The sequence below is a fragment of the Lagenorhynchus albirostris genome, chromosome 2 (genome assembly GCF_949774975.1).
Source record: "Lagenorhynchus albirostris chromosome 2, mLagAlb1.1, whole genome shotgun sequence".
Classification (NCBI taxonomy): Eukaryota; Metazoa; Chordata; class Mammalia; order Artiodactyla; family Delphinidae; genus Lagenorhynchus; species Lagenorhynchus albirostris.
The window spans coordinates 80,000,571-80,020,359 of record NC_083096.1 but is presented as its reverse complement, the minus strand read 5'-3'; the positions used below and the strand labels follow the sequence as shown (position 1 = coordinate 80,020,359).

The 19,789-nt window shown below is 41.3% G+C and overlaps 1 protein-coding gene across 4 annotated transcripts in view; it reads left to right on the top strand.

Moving 5' to 3' along the window:
• CHD1L (chromodomain helicase DNA binding protein 1 like) overlaps nt 1-19,789 on the top strand; it is a 50,836-nt gene that overhangs the window by 18,364 nt on the left and 12,683 nt on the right. For all 4 annotated transcript variants that reach the window (XR_009538789.1, XM_060139151.1, XM_060139150.1 and 1 more), the window contains exons 7-15: nt 593-755; nt 2,304-2,459; nt 3,232-3,324; nt 5,514-5,610; nt 7,736-7,809; nt 8,081-8,191; nt 10,994-11,108; nt 11,966-12,119; nt 15,579-15,744. Coding sequence is in view for 3 of the 4 variants with exons in the window: in XM_060139151.1 (XP_059995134.1) it covers nt 593-755; nt 2,304-2,459; nt 3,232-3,324; nt 5,514-5,610; nt 7,736-7,809; nt 8,081-8,191; nt 10,994-11,108; nt 11,966-12,119; nt 15,579-15,744 (1,129 nt within the window). In the remaining variant the exon portion in view is untranslated. The remainder of the gene's footprint in view (nt 1-592; nt 756-2,303; nt 2,460-3,231; nt 3,325-5,513; nt 5,611-7,735; nt 7,810-8,080; nt 8,192-10,993; nt 11,109-11,965; nt 12,120-15,578; nt 15,745-19,789) is intronic.

The following is a 19,789-nucleotide window of genomic DNA, read 5'->3' as shown; positions in this document are numbered from 1 at the left end:
TATCTGTTGTTATTGTTTTTCCTAACCTTTTACTTCATTAGTCTGTTATTCTTGGTGTTCCCGTCTTTTGCTCAAAATTTAAAGAGTTTGTTTCCATTTTGGACTCCGTATGGTCCAGAAATGTCCAGAAGTCTTGATGCCTTGCATTGGCTGCACCTGTAAAGTTTTACAAAAGGACATTCTTTTAAAAGAGATCTTCTTGCTTCTTGCTTATAGTGGTGGGTCCTGCTGCTATTGCTTTGGGCTTCTCAAACTGCTTGGGTATATGCTGTGTGCTTGAATTCCCACATAGATTGAATAACAGTACCCGTATTCAATACTCATGCAGTACTTTAGCATTCAAAATGTGATTTTACTTACCTTATAATGGTGTCTCCTTCACAGGATTATTACCCTTTCTTATAGTCGAAACTGAAGAGGTATTATTTCCTACATCAAACAGTTATATACATTTTGAACCTGAGCCTTCTGATTTCATGTCCCTTTAGTCATTTCATTAAATCATGCCTCTCTTTGTAAAGGCTGTGATGGGTAACTCAGTCTTGCTTTCCAGGGTTATGGAGTTTTCACTTTCTTTATTTATATATTTGAGTTTTCAGTCGTCTTCAGTCTCCTGTTGACCGGAACTCCCATCCAGAACAGCCTTCGAGAGCTCTACTCTCTCCTCAGTTTTGTGGAGCCTGATCTCTTTTCCAAGGAGCAGGTGGACGATTTCATTCAGCGTTACCAGGATATTGAGAAAGAGTCTGAGTCAGGTAAGTTCCCTTCTTACAAATCATGCCCAAGAGGTGTGGCCCAGAGACTTCCCTAGTGCATAAGGGTTACAGACAGAAAAGAAAGAGAATCGATAACCAAAGGACACCTTCCAGGGAGATACAGAGCCGTACAAAGGTAAGGTGATGTCAGAGCCCCCCTGCTGTTCCCAACTCCTGCTATTCATGACTCTCTTACTCGTTTGTTACATGATGCTATAGTCGTGCTTATTTGGGTCATTTTCAGAAGAAATAATATCTGCTGATTTGCAGACCTTTTTTTTCCAACATGTAATTTCTATAAGGACATTGTTAACTTCTCACGCTACTCCCTGAGGCAGAAAAGTACGCGGGTGCTGTAGTCTGAAACTGTCATTCAGCTTTCCACAGCACTGGTGTTTCTTTTAACACTGCACCAAAACCAAAAGTCTGGGATGGATGGTGGTGGAAGTACAGGGGGAAGCCTTCCTTGTTTGTACAGTCACCATTTGTAGTCTTCCTCTTGCACCTTTGCCCCCTGCCTCATAGGATTGTCTGTCTACCTCTGTGATATTATCCCAGGATGATTATTCAAAGCAAGTGGTAGGCATGCCAACTAGTGGGTATGTATGTACTAGGTGAGTGTGAGTTGGAAAGGCTCCTCACAGCAGAGATCGCCACACCACAGGCTGAAATTTACCTGGGGAGCCTGCTCTGATTGTTCCCATATTTAGGGTTGCTAGATAAAATATATGACACCCAGTCACATATTACACAGGACATATTGATATTTAAAAAATTATTTGTTTATCAAATTCAAATTTAACTGGGCACTTGTATTTTTATTTGCCATATCTGGCAATCCTAGGTGCAGTGGAATTCCAATTTAGGCTAGTTTTCGAAGTTCACGACAGCTGGGGAAGGAACAAGGGCGTTGAAGTCAAAGAACTAAGTTTGAGTGCTAGCAACATTAGAGCCAGCTGTGTGACTTTGGATAAGGGGTTTAATTCCTCTGAGCTTCACTTAACTTAGTTATACAAATAGAGACAATATTACCTATTGCCCTACATTTCTGAGCTGTTATACTGATCAAATGCAAAAGTCTCCTGGAAACAGACTAGCTCTGTGCAAATGAGATTATTAGTAAGAATCAGAAGGAGCTGGAAAGAAGAACCCAATGAAGGAAGAAATACTATGAAAAATTACTGTGCTGGCCTGGAACCCAGAATTGGCATGAAAATGAGAAACAAAAATAAATTGTTGTGGGCTTCCCTGGTGGCGCAGTGGTTGAGAGTCCGCCTGCCGATGCAGGGGATGTGGGTTCATGCCCCGGTCCGGGAAGATCCCACATGCCACGGAGTGGCTGGGCCCGTGAGCCATGGCTGCTGAGCCTGCGCGTCCGGAGCCTGTGCTCCGCAACGGGAGAGGCCACAACAGTGAGAGGCCCGCATACCGAAAAAAAAAAACCAAAAAAACCAAAAAAAAAACTGTTGTATGTTCTCTAGTAATTCATTGCCTTGGTCTTGCTTTTGTCCCACACTTCTTGTGTGTGTGTGTGTTTCCCTCATACAGCAAGTGAACTATACAAACTCTTGCAGCCATTTCTGCTGAGGCGAGTGAAAGCTGAGGTAGCCACAGAGCTTCCCAAGAAGACGGAAGTAGTGATATACCATGGCATGTCAGCACTGCAGAAAAAATACTACAAGGCCATTTTGATGAAAGACCTAGGTAATCAGAGGGCACTTGTCCATTTAGAAACTAAATGAGGATGTGATTTGCATGCAAGGAAATATTTTATAATCACACTCACTTTGTATAGCAAGACTATGGGATGGAATTTTGTATTCTGAATAATATTCGGGTCAGCTGCAGAGTATCTTTAATATAACTCAGACTTTATTGGTTGGTGCATTTGTGAAATTTCCTCCCCATCCCCCTGCTCCTGGTTTTCCTTATTGCCTTTAGTTAAGCAAACTCTTCTAGGTGTCCCAGTCATGCCTTTCATTTTCCTATCCTGACACATATTTAACACATTGCAAAACGTTTCAGTTAAATCCTATTGGGTTGGCCAAAAAGTTCGTTTGGGTCTTTCTGAAAGACGTTACCCGAATGAACTTTTTGGCCAGCCCAATACTATCTGGAAGGAATCGGGACTGGGAAGGGAGAGATAGGGATAGACAGATCTCTCAATTTGCACTGTTTTGTCCCTTGGCTCCAGAATAGCAGTTGAAGAAGGAAATTTAGAATTCTGCAAAAGAGCCACAAAGTACCCCCTGAGTTTGTTTTATAGTTAGGCTTCTTTCTTGAAACGAGGTGATGGTTAAGAAAACGTTGTATCGATGTGCTATTAATTCTTAATGTGATTCAGTGAAATTTGGGAAGTTAATAATAGGTTTGAAAGATATATTATTGAAATGAGTAAGGTTATGTGTGGAAACTTACAGGGTTTTTTCTGTTGTTGTCCAGTAGTCCATCTCTCTCTCTCTTTTTTAAATTTCAGACGCGTTTGAAAATGAGATGGCAAAGAAAGTTAAACTTCAGAATGTCTTGTCCCAGCTTCGAAAGTGTGTGGATCACCCATATTTATTTGATGGTGAGGCAGTGCCCTTTTTTCCCCACATTACTTTTTGTTGTCCTTTCTGTGGCCAACTTCACAGCAAAATTCTTCAAAAGATTTGCCTAGACTTACTGTCTATTTTCCCCCATTTTCTCCTGTTAATTTTTTATGTTGATGTTATCTAATGTATTGTTCATATTCAGATTTCTTCAGTTGTCTCCTAAACATCCCTTATGACTTTGTTTTCTTTTTTCTTTTCTTTTTTTAAAGTAATTTTATTTTTATTTTAGATACAATGGGAAAACACAGGAGAATTTTAATCAGAGGAGTGACATTATCTGATTTACATTTTTTTATTGTTTTGAGCTACGGACACTTAAAAAAGAAACAACAGCAAAAACGAAACAAACAATCCAACCCCCAAAACAGCAGGTGCAGAAAGGATAACATATCCATCCCCCATCCCTTCCCACCATGAAGACCTCCTCCCTTTGCTGGGAGGAGAGTGACATGGTTATACTCAAGGGCAGAAATTGGAGAATGAGAGAATTCTGTACAAATAGGCCTTGTTAAACACAATTCTCATTCTCCTTAGCCTTTCCCACATAGTGTGGTTCCTTTTTCACAATTGCCTCTCTTTGTTCAGCACAATAGAAAAGTGTTTAAATTTTGCCACTTTTCTGGGTCTTTCTTCATTTCCTTAGGAGAGCTCCCTGTGTCATGTAAAAACTTACGGGAAATAATGTGTATACTTCTCTCCTGTGAATCTGTCTCGTGTGTGTCTTTTTTTTAAATGCAAGATCTAGTCATAGATCATGCATTGCATTTGTCTTTTTTTTTTTTTTTTCGGTACGCGGGCCTCTCACTGTTGTGGCCTCTCCCATTGCGGAGCACAGGCTTTGGACGTACGGGCTCAGCGGCCATGGCTCACGGGCCCAGCCGCTCCGCGGCATGTGGGATCTTCCCGGACCGGGGCACGAACCCGTGTCCCCTGCATCGGCAGGCGGACTCTCAACCACTGTGCCACCAGGAAAGCCCTTTTTGTCATTTTTTAAAAATTTAATTCACTTATACTTTTGAAGAATCAGGGCAGGTTGTTTTGTGGGATGTCTCATAATCTAAATTTATCTGATCATTTCTTTCTTTTTTTAACATCTTTATTGGAGTATAATTGCTTTACAGTGTTGTGTTAGTTTCTGCTCTATAACAAAGTGAATCATTATCTGATCATTTCTTTATGATTGGAGGCGCCTTGGTCTTGAACCCACTTGTTGAGCCTTTTATCACTACCATTCCTAGTTCACCAGTGGTCTCCGAGTGGCTCAACCAATAGTTGTCAGTTCACATTTTAATTAACCTCTCAAAACCTTGACGTAATTGATTGCGTCTTGAGACACCTTTATCCTTTGGCTTCTGGGACAATACTTTCTCTCGCTTTTCCACCTGCCTTACATCTGCTCCTTCTCAGCCTCCTTTGCTGCTTCCCTTTCATCTTATGGATGTCTGTAAATTTCCCTCTTAAGTGCTACTTTAGTTGCATTCTATACATTTTGATATGTAGTGTTTTCATGTTCATTCAAAAAAAAATTTTTTTTTAAATTCACTCTGATTGGTAGCCTTTGGGGCCATTCCAGACTTTTTGTGGCTCTGAGGGCTCTGTTATTGATAGGATCAGTGTGGAGGGTTTGCCAAGTCATCTTAAGGAAGTCTTTGCCAAGTAGCAGTATGAATTGTTTTAAAATGTCATAGAATCTTAATTAGGTGCATATCAGAGCTTTTTTTTTTTTTTTTTTTTTAAGAGATGGTGCATTGGGAACATGTAGATTTTGAAGGAAGCCCTCCAGGTTATTCTACTATCCCCACCTTGAGAATGACTCATTTATACATCTAAGCCTATTTCTTGATTTGTTTTCTAGAGTGAGAGCCTGAAGATGTCGATTTTGGGTCTCTCTGGTCTTTAGCATCAGCTTCCTAAAGAGTGGGTTTCTTCCTTGGGTAAACATTTCTTAGGCATATTGGGTGTGCCAGGCTCTGTGATTGGTGTTAGGCAGTGCTGAGATCGTCATGTAAAAAATAATTATGAAATGCCGCAAAGAGATATGAGACTTGGGCCCTTTATCAGTTAGAAGGAGCTTGGCCTCTCTGTAGCCTCGGCTATCGGCTTTTCTGTTCAGTCTGCCCTGACTGGGGACACATTTACGGGGAGTGGGTTCTTTCTTTTCCAGGTGTGGAACCAGAGCCTTTTGAAATTGGAGGTCACCTGATCGAGGCCAGTGGGAAACTTCACCTTCTGGATAAGCTGCTGGCATTCCTGTATTCCAAGTAGGTGGTAGTTTCATATTTTCTGCTCTGAGCTGGTGACTGTTAAAACCAGAATAAGGAACAACTCACTGGTTTCTTGAGACTAATCCCAATTCTCCTTTTTTCAAGACCCTGATTCAGGTTCCATCTTCTCTGCAACTACAACCACCCCCCCCATTCCATTCCATCCCATCCCACACCATCCCCTCCATAATCATCCTTTCCTTTCCTGATTTCATACAGCACTTAGGATCCTAATCCAGTGCTTGGCAATGTGCTGCCTTAATCTGCTGTCTGGTTAATTGCTGTATATTAACCATCTCACTCCAGCTATATTGTTTAGCTCCACAGGGACAGAGATAACATCAAGCATTTCTTGTTTCATTTCCTGCTGGTACCTTGCATTGAATTGGCACATAATAAGTGCTTAGTAAATATTTACTTCTGTTAACTGTGGGGCTTGGTTTGAACCCAGGGAGAACTTGGGGACTTTCCCTGAGACATGAGTCGGGCATCGGATGACCGAGTCCCTTCTGGAGCCTCTACAGGTTCTGCTAAGTGTTCAGTGGCCTGGTGTCCAGCCTGTATCTGATCTTTCTGATCCCCAGAGGGACAGAGGAGTCTAGAAAAATCCTAGTTTCCCAAGGATTTCAAAGCTATCCCTTAGGGACAACTGACCCAAGTAGGCCTGAACCAACCTAAAACCTCAGATTTGGCAAAACTGTCCAGCATTAGGAATGTGCAAGTCAAATAACTTCACATCTTACTATATTTTATTGGCTATGATGTATCTACTCTAAGTGTCTTAGTGTTGGAGAAGGACCTGTAAATATCTTCTCTCCAACCTTTTCCTTTCACAGGTGATGAAACAGGCCCAGAGAAGTTGTGTGGCTTGTCTGAGGCCACCACAGCTAGCAGATGACAGAGATGGGATTAGAACTGAGGTCCTCAATTTTAAGTTCAGTGCGATTTCTACCAATCTGGGGCTAGAGCCTTGAAGGAGTCGTTCATAACTGTTCATCTACACCCATTGCAAAATCAGATTAAGTTAGTTTTCCTGATGAGAATGTTGTTTTGACAGTGCTGTGCTTCTTTGTTTACACAAACTTTTTTTCTTTTTCATTAGTTATCTACTTTATACATAGTATCAATAGTGTATGTATGTCAATCCCAATCTTCCAATTCATCCCACCCCTCCCTTTCCCCCCTTGGTGTCCATATGTTTGTTCTCTACGTCTGTGTCTCTATTTCTGCTTTACCAATAAGATACCATTTTTCTAGATTCCACATATATTTGTTAATATACGATACTTGTTTTTCTCGTTTTGACTTACTTCACTCTCTATGATGGTCAAATAATGGCTGATAGCATGGGGCTCTAAGCTTGACTTTGTTTTTTGTTTGTTTGTTTTGGTCGCGCTGCGCAGCTTGTGGGATCTTAGTTCCTCAACCAGCAGTGAAAGCACAGAGTCCTAACCACTGGACCGCCAGGGAATTTCCTTGAATTTGTTCTTGACTTAATCCATTTTAACCTCCTCCTTTCCTCTCTCCTCTCCCTACATAAATTTTCTCATGTATCACATGGGATATGAGATGCCACCTGCCCCTTGCTTCTCTAAAGTGATGTTTCTCAGAATTTTTAACCAATAACGCTATACATTGAAAGGATAGTAACTTTCACCCCCAAGTAGAGAAGAGCTATAGATTGCCAACCACAAGCTCTTTAGGGTTATCAATTTTTGTTCTGTTTTTTGTACATTTGAATTTTGCATTTTTCTCTTCACAAATCTTTTTTATTTTGCTGTTAAAAGTGTATATTTCTTTCCATTTAGTATTTGACATCCTAGAAGGAGGTGTCTTGGTTATCCAGTCTTCCTACACCCTCTGGTGCTTGACACATGCTCCTGGGAATATCCCCACTCTAGTTTGAGAACTGCTCTAAGGATACAGCTACATGTGCAGTTATATCCTTACATAAAGCATTTTGCATTACTGACGAAGTCTCTGTAAATGATTATGACATTTATATTTCTGCTTCAGTATTTCATTTCTTTATAAACTTGCATTCTTTGGTAAGTGTCACCTGAGTGAAACCCACCGTAAATACTATCAGATTTGGCAGTTTTCCTTTTCTTTTTCTTGCCAGGGGCCATCGAGTTTTACTTTTCTCCCAAATGACCCAGATGTTGGATATTCTCCAAGACTACATGGATTATAGAGGTGACATCCCTTGACCACTACATTGCTCAAGACTTTTAGACTTTTAACAGTCCAGATAGGCCCCTGAAGAGTTACCTGGGGTGTGGGGCTGTTACAGAGGAAAGCAGTGTAAGAACAGTATTCAGAACCAAAGGAAGATTGCTTACAGTAGGGGCATGCCTGTATATGAGCAGGGACAAATTAGCATTTGGTTTTGAGCTGACAGTGTTTAATTCCACAGAGAATACTTGGAAATGGTTAATGTTTCTCTGTTTTCCCCCTCTGTGTGAAGGCTACAGCTATGAGCGTGTGGATGGCTCCGTGAGAGGAGAAGAGAGACACCTGGCCATCAAGAACTTTGGACAGCAGCCCATCTTTATTTTTCTCCTGAGTACCAGGGCAGGTAGGCCGCATAGACACTGACCAAAGCAGACAAATAAGGGGTGACACGGTACCTTTACATCCTAACCATTAGTATGTTTTTCCTTAATTCTCTGAAAGGTGAGGTTATTATTACTGAGGAGTGTAAAAAAGGGGAAACTGAGGCAGATGACATCAGTTTATCCAGGTGCTGGACTTCTAGCATGGTGTTCTTTTCTATCCAACTGATCTAAGCTTTCATCTCATCAAGGAAGTAAGGCTAAAACCTGGGGTCATTGGAAAGTAATTCTAATCTGCTTTGACTATTGACCTGGGATCATCCTGAAAGATTTCTATGATTTTCTGCAAAATTTTAGTCACATTTGATAGAGACAGCTTACCTTCCCAGCCATGAAATGAGATAGCAACCTGTCTACTAGTTGTCCTTCCTACAAGTAGCTCTTGAATAGTGTTGTAAAAGCTTAATAAAAATCTAGTATTAAAAAATGTGATAATGGAATTGCCAGCTTGTTAGAATTATTTATAACATTGCCTGTATAAACTTGTTAAATATATTATACATGACATTTATAGTGTTTTACCAGTTACAGAATGTTTTCATTTCTTTAAATAATACGACATCAGCTCTTGGAGATGAAATTATTCTCATGTCATGGAACAAGCAGACCTTAAGTTAGTTTTAAACTCATAGAATCTTAAGTTTCATTATTTTATTTTTTGTAGACCTAAATCTTGATGGAATAGATGCAGGAGCTCTGAAGGGATATGTGTCCTCTATAAATAAAGGGAGATCAATATCTTTATGAGAAGAGAGTTCAGGCTTACTTAGTAAGCATTTATTAAGCGCCTAGTACTATAGGGTGTAAAAAAGAAGTGTTAGATATACTCCTTGACCACAAGGAGATTGTTCTGCCTGTGTACGTCTCACCTCTGTATTGTGAAGATCTGGTCAGATTCATTTGACCCCACTCACTTCCAAGATCATCGACTGCACCCTGGATCTCAGCCATTTGTTCCTGTCATTAGTTGTCTCAGGGGTAGACTTAGGAGAGACCGAAAGGATCAGGGCAAACATCATCACTGTTGGGAAAACAGCCCTATTTATGCTTTACTGATTTCATCATCTTCATATTCAGAGAGCAGCATTGTTTGAAACGTCTAAAATTAGGAAGAAAGAGATCTCTGCTTTTCAGCTAATCTCCTTGGAGTACTCAGAATTAGTTGAAACACAGTGATCTTTTAGAAGCCAAAGCAGTTCTGGACATGAGTCTTTTCCAAACACTGTCCTGTTTGCTCTTGCTTTTTAGCTGTAGATTTGCATCATTATCATTTATTCAGCAGTTTCCCTCCAACTTTCAAATATTTCTGATTGAGTCATATCGCCACCAGGTGGCAGTGATAGCTCATGAATATGTCCCAAAGAAGTCTGGCTACAACTTATTTATAAAATATCACCCCTTCATGAAGAAGAGTTGAACTTAGGCAACATTAACGCAAGAAGAAGAAGAAAATTTTTAGGGAGCACACTTTAATGAAAGAAGTGCCTGGGAGGTATTATGGAATAGTGGGTAAAAATCATAGGCTCTGGAGCCAGACCATGTGGCGCTGAATCTGGTACTTTCTCTTTCCAGCTGTGCAACTTCCAGTAAATCCCTTAACCTCTCTGTGCTTCCATTTCAACATCTATAAAATGAGCATAATAACAGTAACTGCTCATAGGATTGTTGCGAGGATTAAAGGAGTTAATATATGTAAAGTGCTTATTAAAACAGTGCCTGGCAAGGAGTAAAGCACAGCACCCAGGTAGCCATCATTATTACTAAGTATAATTTAGCATCTCGCAGTAATCAGTCTTTATTATCTCTTTATTCCAACTTTAATTTTATATGAAGGGTTTAATTAGAATATTCCTGCCTGGCTTGTCTTGAGATCCAGCATAGAGACAGTAGCCTGTCTCAAAAGTTAGTCCTTAATTTTGGCTCTTGGAACAAGTCGTTTCAGGCTTGCTTGTTTCAGCAACGAGCTGTAACGACCCTGCAAAGAGGGAGTCAGTTTTGTACTTGTTTCCACATTAATCAAAGAGAAGGCTGTAATTTGCCTTCATGGTTCTCTTAATTAATTCCTGTAGTCCAAGGAGCCTCCCCAGCCCTTTTCTTACAGCGCTGAAGAAAGACCGGAAAGTTGTCCCAGGGAGTGTTCTTGTCCTTTGGTTGGTTTTGTTACCTTGTCTTTGATTAATGTGGAAACACATACAGAAGAGACTTAACTGAAGTTTTCTCCAGTCAGAGGGAGGTAGCTTCCCCGCTCCTCTCGGGAGTGTAATAAATGACATCCCCTCTTCTCATTAACTTGTATCAGGGGTCTTACTGCCTAGTTGTACCTTGCAATGGATGTTAAGAGCTCTTCTCTTAATGTTGCCCACTGCAGACCTCACTCATACTTAAAACTGGTTCTGAAAGAGCATGTGGCCTTTTCTATAGACGATTCTAAACAAATTGCAAGGAAGATTTTTAAACAGAAGAGATTTAAGATGGCTTCAGGGCATGAACTTAAGTACCCACTTTTGCTCCTTACCCCTGCTGCCCTCATTCTGTTACTTTCAGTCGTTAAACTTTCCCAAGTCAGGTGATAGGAGCCCAGGTAGGACTTTTAACCACTACAAGTCTCTGTCTGGAGTTGGGGATGGGGGTGTCAGTTTGAAGGATGAAGCCAGTTGTTTTGGCTGCTCTCAATTTACCAATCTGGCCACTGTAGCCTTGCGTCTTTATTGTCTGGTCCCTAGCCCATGTGCTGCTGATAACATTCTTTTTTGCATTGTTTTCAGGTGGAGTTGGCATGAACTTAACGGCAGCAGATACCGTTATTTTTGTTGACAGTGATTTCAATCCGCAGAATGACTTGCAAGCAGCTGCCAGGGCTCACCGAATTGGCCAGAACAAGTGAGAGATTTAAGCATAGCACGGTTCCACTTCCTTGGCTCCTGAGCAGTTCTGGGTTGGGGAGGAAGGTGAAGAGTGTGGGCCGGTGACAGTCCTAGACTGGAGGGCGAGAGACCGCTAGGTTTTAGCCCAGCTCTGTTGCTCACTCACGAGTAGTACTGGGATGGGCATGTTATTATTCCATACTTGCTTTGTTAAAAAGAGCAAAGTCGGGCTTCCCTGGTGGCGCAGTGGTTGAGAGTCCGCCTCCCGATGCAGGGGACACGGGTTCGTGCCCTGGTTCGGGAAGATCCCACATGCCGCGGAGCGGCTGGGCCCGTGAGCCATGGCCGCTGAGCCTGCGTGTCCGGAGCCTGTGCTCTGCAACGGGAGAGGCCACAACAGTGAGAGGCCCGCATACCGCAAAAAAAAAAAAAAAAAAAGAGCAAAGTCAAATTGTGAAAGGACTAGAAGGAAGCTTTAGAAGTTATTTATTTCATCCTTCCTGAGTTAAGGTCTAATTCAGTTAAAAAATGAAGTTATGGCTTTATGGAGCTAAGCTAAAAAGATAAGTCTTACCCTTTGGCCTGAGGATGATTTAGATCTCCCAAAAGTTTTCCTCCACCACAGATAAGGAACCCCAGTTATGGCCATCTCATCATCCCTCCCTTGACTTTTTTGGAAAGGTTCAGTGAGAATTAGAGGCCGGATCTGTCTAACAAATGCTCAGGTTCACATACAACCACTTCCCTTTAGTTGTACCCTGAACATGGCATTTTGGGTTTGTTTTCTTTTAGGTGTATTGACCTTGCATGCTTGTGCCCTTCTTTGCAGACCCTTCTATGTTAGCGCATTGCTTTCCTTTGATTTCTGTACAGGTCCGTTAAAGTCATTCGGCTGATTGGCCGAGACACTGTGGAAGAAATAGTCTGTAGGAAAGCAGCCTCCAAGCTGCAGCTCACCAACACCATCATAGAAGGGGGCCATTTCACTCTGGGAGCCCAGAAACCTGCTGCGCATGCTGACCTCCAGGTAAAACATATTCTTCACTTTAGAATATGTCCTGGTTTAGTCAGTGCTCCTGTGGATGAGAAAGTAAATGAATTAATAACCACCCACTCTCCCCAACCACACATTTGTTCTCTGGCCAAATTCCTACCGGCCATCGTATCTACTGCGCGCAGGCTGCCGTGGGAGCTAAAATGAATCTGATATATAAAGGCGGAAAAATACAGAATGAGGATGGGCTTTGGATCCCTCTGCTTGGAGTCAAATCCAAGCCTTGCCACTTATTGGCTGAGTGGCTTTGAGCAGATCTCTTAACCTTTGTTTTTCTAAAAGTGAGGATACCACAAGTTACCTCAGGGGGCCTTGAGAATTATATAAACAACTCAGCATAATAAATAATGATTAATCTCATACCTCCATCTTAACCCCAGACCCTTTGATCAGTGCTCTACATCACCTTCTTCATACTCAGAGGAAGGTGGACAAGATCAGGAATTCAAAATTATGCCATAGGAAAAATAGACGAAAGAACTAGAGTTAATTGCTTGAAGAAGGGGCGCAGGATAGGAAGCAAGTGCTGGCTTGGAAGACTTTAGAAAAAGCTGTCTTCTGGAAGAGGGCTTAGCGATATTCTGTAGCAGCCCTTGGGTTAAAACTGGAACCCATATTACGATATATCCCAGGTTCTCCCATTTTGACCCAGGGATGAGGGGCTGGAAGCGGAGAGACCAACTCCTAGGATACTGGAAAGATCCAGGTGTGAAGTGAGTAATAGACCTCTGACGGGCCATAGCAGTGGGAGGGTCTGGAGTGAGCAACATTACAAAAGAAGAAATGACGGGAGTCGGCTGCTTAGAGGTGGGAAGCTAGGGAGATGGAAAATTCAAAGATGTCTGTAAGGTCTTAAGCCTGGATGATGAGGATAGAAATTAGGAAGATAGAAGGTAGGCAGAGTTTTAGGAAGGGAAGATAATTTACGCTTTAATCAACAGAGTTTGTAGTAAAAAATAAAATATAAACAAAACTATTATTAGAGGAACACTCAGAGACAAAAATTTCATTTGCAAAAGTTTGTAAGAGAGTAGGCTTTAAAGGAACTAGTTTATCAAACAGAAAATATCAAGACAACAAGTATTTAGAGGAAAAAAATAGTTAAACACTATTATAAGCAGAATTACCCAGTTTACAGTTAGTCTGGTTAAAGAAAACATTTTCTCACATGGCTATCATATCCACAAAGACCAGTGCATATCTTTACACATCAGCTCTGCAAAAGACAGGGCTCACATTGGTTTTGTTAGTGAGTAGATAACTTACAGGAAAGGCTCAAGGTTTCTTTTATTTTAGGTCTAGAACTAGAAAGTATCACTGGGTTTTATGCATTTACTTGTTTGATTTTTGTTTATCTCAAGGTGCAAAGTGTGTTTTTTTTCTTTCTCTGTTCTTCCTTTGGTTCCCAATTGATGTGTGCACGCTTATCCATGCTGGTGGCAGGGCCGGCTGTATGTATTTTTTTCACATTATCCAAAAGGCAATTACAAATGTAAGATGAAAGCTTGAGAGAGAGGTAGGGACAGACTGCAGACTCTTAAGTATAGTTCTTCATGCACGAGTTCTCCCATAGAACCTTGAGAGTGACAAGTTCAGCGTTGGGTCTGGTGGTGGGAATAGATGGCGGAGCCTTGGAGTGCCCACATTCTGGGTGTGGGAGGAGGAGGGCTTGTCAGTGAGAAGTTGGAACTCTCTCCCAGTGCAGGAGGGGCTTGGGATTCAGTCGGGGTGTCCTTGTGATGCGGGCTGCTGGGCATGTCCATGTGATTGAGTAGACATGCCTCTGTGCTGTGGGCCAAATACTAGTGGGAACATAGACCCCTGGCTATTTGAGAGGGGCTCTGTCGGAATCTTGCCCAGCTTGGAAGGTGGTTATCAGAAGGTTACGTTCTGGCTCTAATGTCTGATTTCTCTCTTCCCTGCCAAGACTCTGCAAGTTATCTCTTTGGTTGCCAAAAGCAAAGGTAACAACCCAATGCCCTTGTCTCAGAAGAAAGCAGTGTTTGTTTGTAAAACAAAAAGAATCCAATAGTAAAAGATGTAACTGTTGTTTAGTAAATTTAAGAAATATAGGATCCTGAAGTCCTCAAGGAAGGAAGGTTTGTTATCCTGCAGGAGGAGCGTAATAGAAACAGAGAGAGGCAGATGCAGATGTAGTGAACATTTATTGAACGCTTACTGTGTGCTAAGTATCATATGAAATGCTTCTCTCCGATTGTTTCCGTGAATATGAATAACAAGAGAATGCGGTAGACACTCTCTTTATTCCTATTTTAAATAATTTGCCCTAGGACACTCATTTATTAGGACGCCAATCCAAGTACTCTCTAACTTCCAAGCACATGCCGTTAATTACTGTAATATATTGCTTCTCTGAAAACACAGGTAGTCCCTTGGTGACTGAGACACCTCACAAGTGAAAGCATAAATGTAAGGTAGACTGAAGGGAGTGTCCCAGGACGGACCAGTCTTTTTCATAAATAGTTGGCTTTCTTCTGTTTTTGGTGCCAGTCGCCTTGTTATATATGTCCAGGTTAAAGATCAGTGTATCCAGGTTTGTTTGATGCTTAGGTGAGCTGCCTAAATTTTTTTCAAGCTGATACAGAATACGTTAAGATTTCCAAGTTACTCACAAAATACACCATCTGGAGATAACTGACCCAGTCTAAAGAGACAAGATGCAAATGAGCCAAGATGTGAATGCGGCTTGGTTCGGGGTCTCAGAGTGATCACTTAGGGAAGTACAGAGTTGGAAGTAGGAAGCTAAAGCCAGGAAAGATGATCTGAACGTTTTAGGTGGTTCCTGCAGCCCTAGGGATAGGCTGAGGGTACATTAGAAGAAGGAAAGAGAAGCAGGGTGGTGCAATGCTAGAGGAATGTCCAGCAACATTAGAATTGAGAAAGGGCTTTCAGGTCTAGTGGTTGGGAGTTGTTACTGGTCTTTGTGAAGGCGGTTTCCATAGAGCACTGCGGCAGGAACAGAATTGCCAAAGGAAAGAAGTCACTTAAGAAGTACCCTGTGTAGCCCTCTCGTTCCAAGAAGTTTGGCAGTGGAAGGGATGGGAGAGTAGCTAACGGGGTCTGTGACTTCTCATGTGGCTGCTGGGATTGCCTGTGAAAAAGACTCCATGAGAAGTGCTAAGATAATGCAGGAAATGGCTGTTATTCAAAAAAAGAAAAATTGGAGGCTCAGATTTTTTGTTTATTGAGAATTGTTAAAGTCAGCATCTCTGACTATCATTTATCACTCTCTGCTTACCCATCATCCAACTACAAAACAGCCCCATTGGTGTCATCTGTCATGGGGAGAGAAAGAAGGCTGACCATCAGAGGAGGAGTATGCCAGGTGTCGTTAAGCCACTTTGCAAATCACTGATACCCAATGTTTGTTTTCATGAGGGCCAACTGGACTTTTTGTTTTCTTCATTCAAGTTGAGTGAGATACTCAAATTCGGTTTGGATAAACTGCTGTCCTCTGAGGGGAGCACCATGGATGAAATAGACCTGGAGTCTATCCTGGGAGAAACAAAAGATGGCCAGTGGATCTCTGGTGCCCTACCAGCAGCAGAAGAAAGAAGCAGAGAACAAGAGGAAGGAAGTAAGTGGGGGGTGAGAGCAGAGCCAATGGCGCGGCCACCCCAGGCTAGAACATGAGTGAGATGGGTCCCCAGGGAAAGTCCTGGATCCTGCTCCTAGGACGTCCTTTTCCTGTCCAGCCCTATTCTCATCCTGGGCACACTGTTTAAGACTTAACATGGTTCAAGAACTCTTCCTAGGCTTATTGGAAATTGTCTGGCTGTTCCCTTGTATCTGAACTTTGAACCAAATTGATGATGCTAATGGTATCAATCTCAAGGATTTTAATTTGTGTTTTTTCCTCCCTTGATTGCAAGCATCTTCTCCTTTGTTTATTAGTAAATCCTTCTGTCCTTAGTATGATGCTGCACATAGTGATCCCTTTTCTGAATAGTAGAATGAGTTATTTTTTAAATTATAGTTAACACCAGTTGAGCATTAAGTGTGAACTTATGTGCCTTATACCTGTGTTTTCATTTCACTGCTCTGTGAAGTGAGGTACCGTTAATTTTAATTTTTTTAGTGAAGCAATATATATATATGATCATGAGATGATCTTGTCTTTTTCTTTCTGATTTGCGTCAACATTTGTCTTGTGTCCATTTCTATTTCTATAGTATTTTAATTTCTCATTTGAAAATTTTTTTTTCACATAGTAGCTTTGTAAGGATGTTCCCTGTTGTCTTAGGGTTATTTTGAAATGACTTTATTTTCCCATACCAGTGGCAACAGAGATTCAGTGCAGACTGGGGTGAGAGGTCTGATAGTCTTACTAGGCTTCTTAATTCAAGAGTACCTTATTCCATTTATACAGAGAAGGGCAGTTTCTTTACCCGACGCTGCTTCCTTTTATTGGGTGGAGAGTGGGCTGGCATGACTTCCGGTTTTGTGATTCTCTTTTGTTTCTGTACGACCCTGAATTTCCATCACTTGCTTCCTTCTTTCCCTTTGCCACCAAACTGTCAAAGCACGTCTTCCCCTTCTAAGTTGTCTCTTTCCCCCAGAAGCAGTGCCTTCCCAAATTGTAAGCTGCAACTACTTTCTAGTTCCTTCCTTTCAATTCCTTAGTAGCTGCTGCTCTGATCTGCCAGTCTCAGACCTTTCTTCATTATTTTCCCATTTGGGGTGTGTCCTTCTCGTGTGGGATAAATTTGATCTGTGTCTGACGTTGCTAGAACACCGCTGCCTCTTTTCTGTGCGGTGTCTGCCTGACTCTACTCCAGCGTGGGCTTGGGAGCCAATCAGCTGGTTTGAGATGTTCATTTCTCTACCTACCTGCAAATTGAAGTTTGTAGTACTCTCTGCCTCCTAGTTTTGTAGTAGGCGTGGGTTCAGGGTGGTTTTGGTATCATTGTTGTTCTGTATGGTTTTTATAGGATGTTTGGGGAGATTGGAACGTCAGCAGCTGGCATGATTCTACAAGACAGTGCTCTTTGACTTTCCTCGTAGTTTAGCTTTTAAATTTTTTAATATTAGCATCCCATTTTTATTCTTCAAGAACTCTTTCTTATTCTCTGCTTGTTGTTTTAAATGTATCTTGTTCTCATTCCAGGGATATAACATCCTCTCTGAAGACATTTATTATAGCTTTTAAAAAGTATTCCAGGGAGAATATTTATTGTATCTTTTAACAAAGTATTCTTCTACTCGCTGTGTTGTCTCTCTTTTCTCCGATTGCTTCTCCTTCTTTTTAAAAAATTTGTCTTGTCCTTGTTGGTAGTTTTCCTGAAATACCTGGTGTGCTCTGGCTGTCTGTTCACGTGTGCTGGTGAAATGCCAAAGCTGATGGGCAGCTCCGGCCCGAGCAGGTATCTGGGCTCCCGGGGCTTATTCCAGCATCACTGGTTGGTGAGCTGTCTTTCACACTGAAGGGGACCTTCCCAGATGTCTGTATTGGAAGTCTTTTCTCTGGGCAACTCTGTTTCTCCAGAGACGAATCCTTTAATATCCTTCTTGGATGAGGTGGGTAAGGGTCGGAATAACCTGTTTGCTCAGATTGAGGAGACAACGTGAGTAAAGGGGTTCAGGGCACTCCTGTATTTGGTGTGCAGATTTTCTCTCAGTTCCCCCACCCCTCAGTTCCTCGTCCATGGTAAGTTCTAAGCTTTGGGGGGATTGAAAGGGTCTGTGTTCTTATAATCATCTCCTGACTAGGCACCTGTGTTTTGCTTCCATTGTTCCTTTCAGTCTGTTATCGTCCCTCCAGCCACTTCTATTTTCTAAAGAGTTATTGACCTTTTCATCCACTGTCATCTCATATATCTTTTTAAAAATCCCTTTACTGCCATGTAGTTATTTTAGGTGGGAGAAGAAATAGATGTATGTGGTCCTGTTTTTAAGTTGCATTTTGATTACATTAAGTACTGAAGCTTGTGCGCATTTCTGCATTCATCTAGATTAATTTCAGCCTATTTTCCTAACGTTTAATAGAACAAAATAAAATTTCACTGTTTTCCAGAAAGATAATTACAATTTTTTTGGCAGTTGGACTGAGAATTTTTTTTTTCAGGCAGTCCAGCTGCCAGAAAAGATTTCCCAGTTGTATTAAAATTTTGAATTTTGTCTTTGATCAATGAGTATAGAGTTCACTCTGTGGTAGGTGATTCCATTGGCAGGCTATAGATAAGTGTCTAAGCCTGTGGTCTCTAAACTTCTCTGGGCTGCAGACTGAAGACAGATAGCATGGTTAAAAGAATACAAATAAATATGAAAGACTAGTAATTATAGCATCCCCTATCAAAATTAAATAGAAAACAGGGTGGCTTTATCTTGAATGCCGGGCTGTTTTTTTTTAAAATCAGGTTCGTAAGTTGAGAATTGCATGAAGATACATTTGTTGATATTTTACACTTCTCCACTCTTTATTTTTTTTTCCACTTGTTGCTAGAGCACCTCATTGAAAGCCCCCCTGCTGATTTAATTAGCAAATGCCAATTAGAATTACAGCTGGTTGGATTTGGGTACAAGTGTGAAGCAGTTGATCTCTTGAGAATGAAAATGTTTTGCTTTCGAACTCTCTGGGAAAAGCATACCTACAGCTGATTTTATAATGCTGTGAAAATACATTTTTGGTAACATGTGCTATTAAATATGTTTCACTTTAGAATCATTGTCTCACCTCTCTCTGGTTGCTAGTCTTGGCTTGTTATGACTTCTCTTTATCATGTGATTCATGATCTTGGCACATCACCCAACCTCTTTGAGCCTTTGTGTCCTCATCTGTAAAACGGTGCTATTAGTCCCTGCTTTACTCTTTTACACAGTTGCAAAACACATAGCATAAAATGCTGTTCAAGTTTACACTGTCACCATTATTGTTGTTACTGTAATTGTTATTTGCTGGCCTGTTACCTTTCCATCCTTCTATAGAGAACAGTAATGTACTGAAAAGAGCACATTGGCCTTAGTTAGAGTCAGGAAATCCTGCCTTCTTCACTTATTAGCAATGAGAACTGGGGAGTCTCCTGATCACTGTCTGAGCCTCAGTTTTCCCTTTCTTAAGTGGGGTTAGTTATATCAGAACTGTGGTGAGGCTCATGAAGATGCTTCATGAGATCTGCAAAGAATATTGTAAATCTAAGGGATTGTTTTTGTGCTTCTTTATTCCCTCCTAGATTTTCTACTTGTTCCTTTTAATATTACAGCAAAGGGGGCAAAAAGTTGAGTGTTAAAGGCGTGTTTGGAATTTAAAAATATGCTCTTGGTTACCTTTATTAGATAATCTTAATGTCAGTGAGATTTATGCTGGGGAGTTGTGTGGAATGAACGAGTGATGAGTGTTCCGGAACTCAGCAGGGTGGAGGCATCCAGCAGAGACTCACAGACCATCTAGAGATGGACCAAAAGCCATGCTCTCTCCTTTGAAAAGTAAATACACGAGATCCCCATGTGGATCCCAAACCCATCAGCATTAGTGAGACCAGAAATCCAGTACCTTCATCACAAGCTAGTCTTAGCCCATTTAGAATACAGGCTGCTCTTTTGTTCGCCCTGGTTATGCTTTGACTAGAATCAATGTATTTTTCTTTCGTATCTAACATTTTTCTCTTTGTGTTTTATGTTTTTAG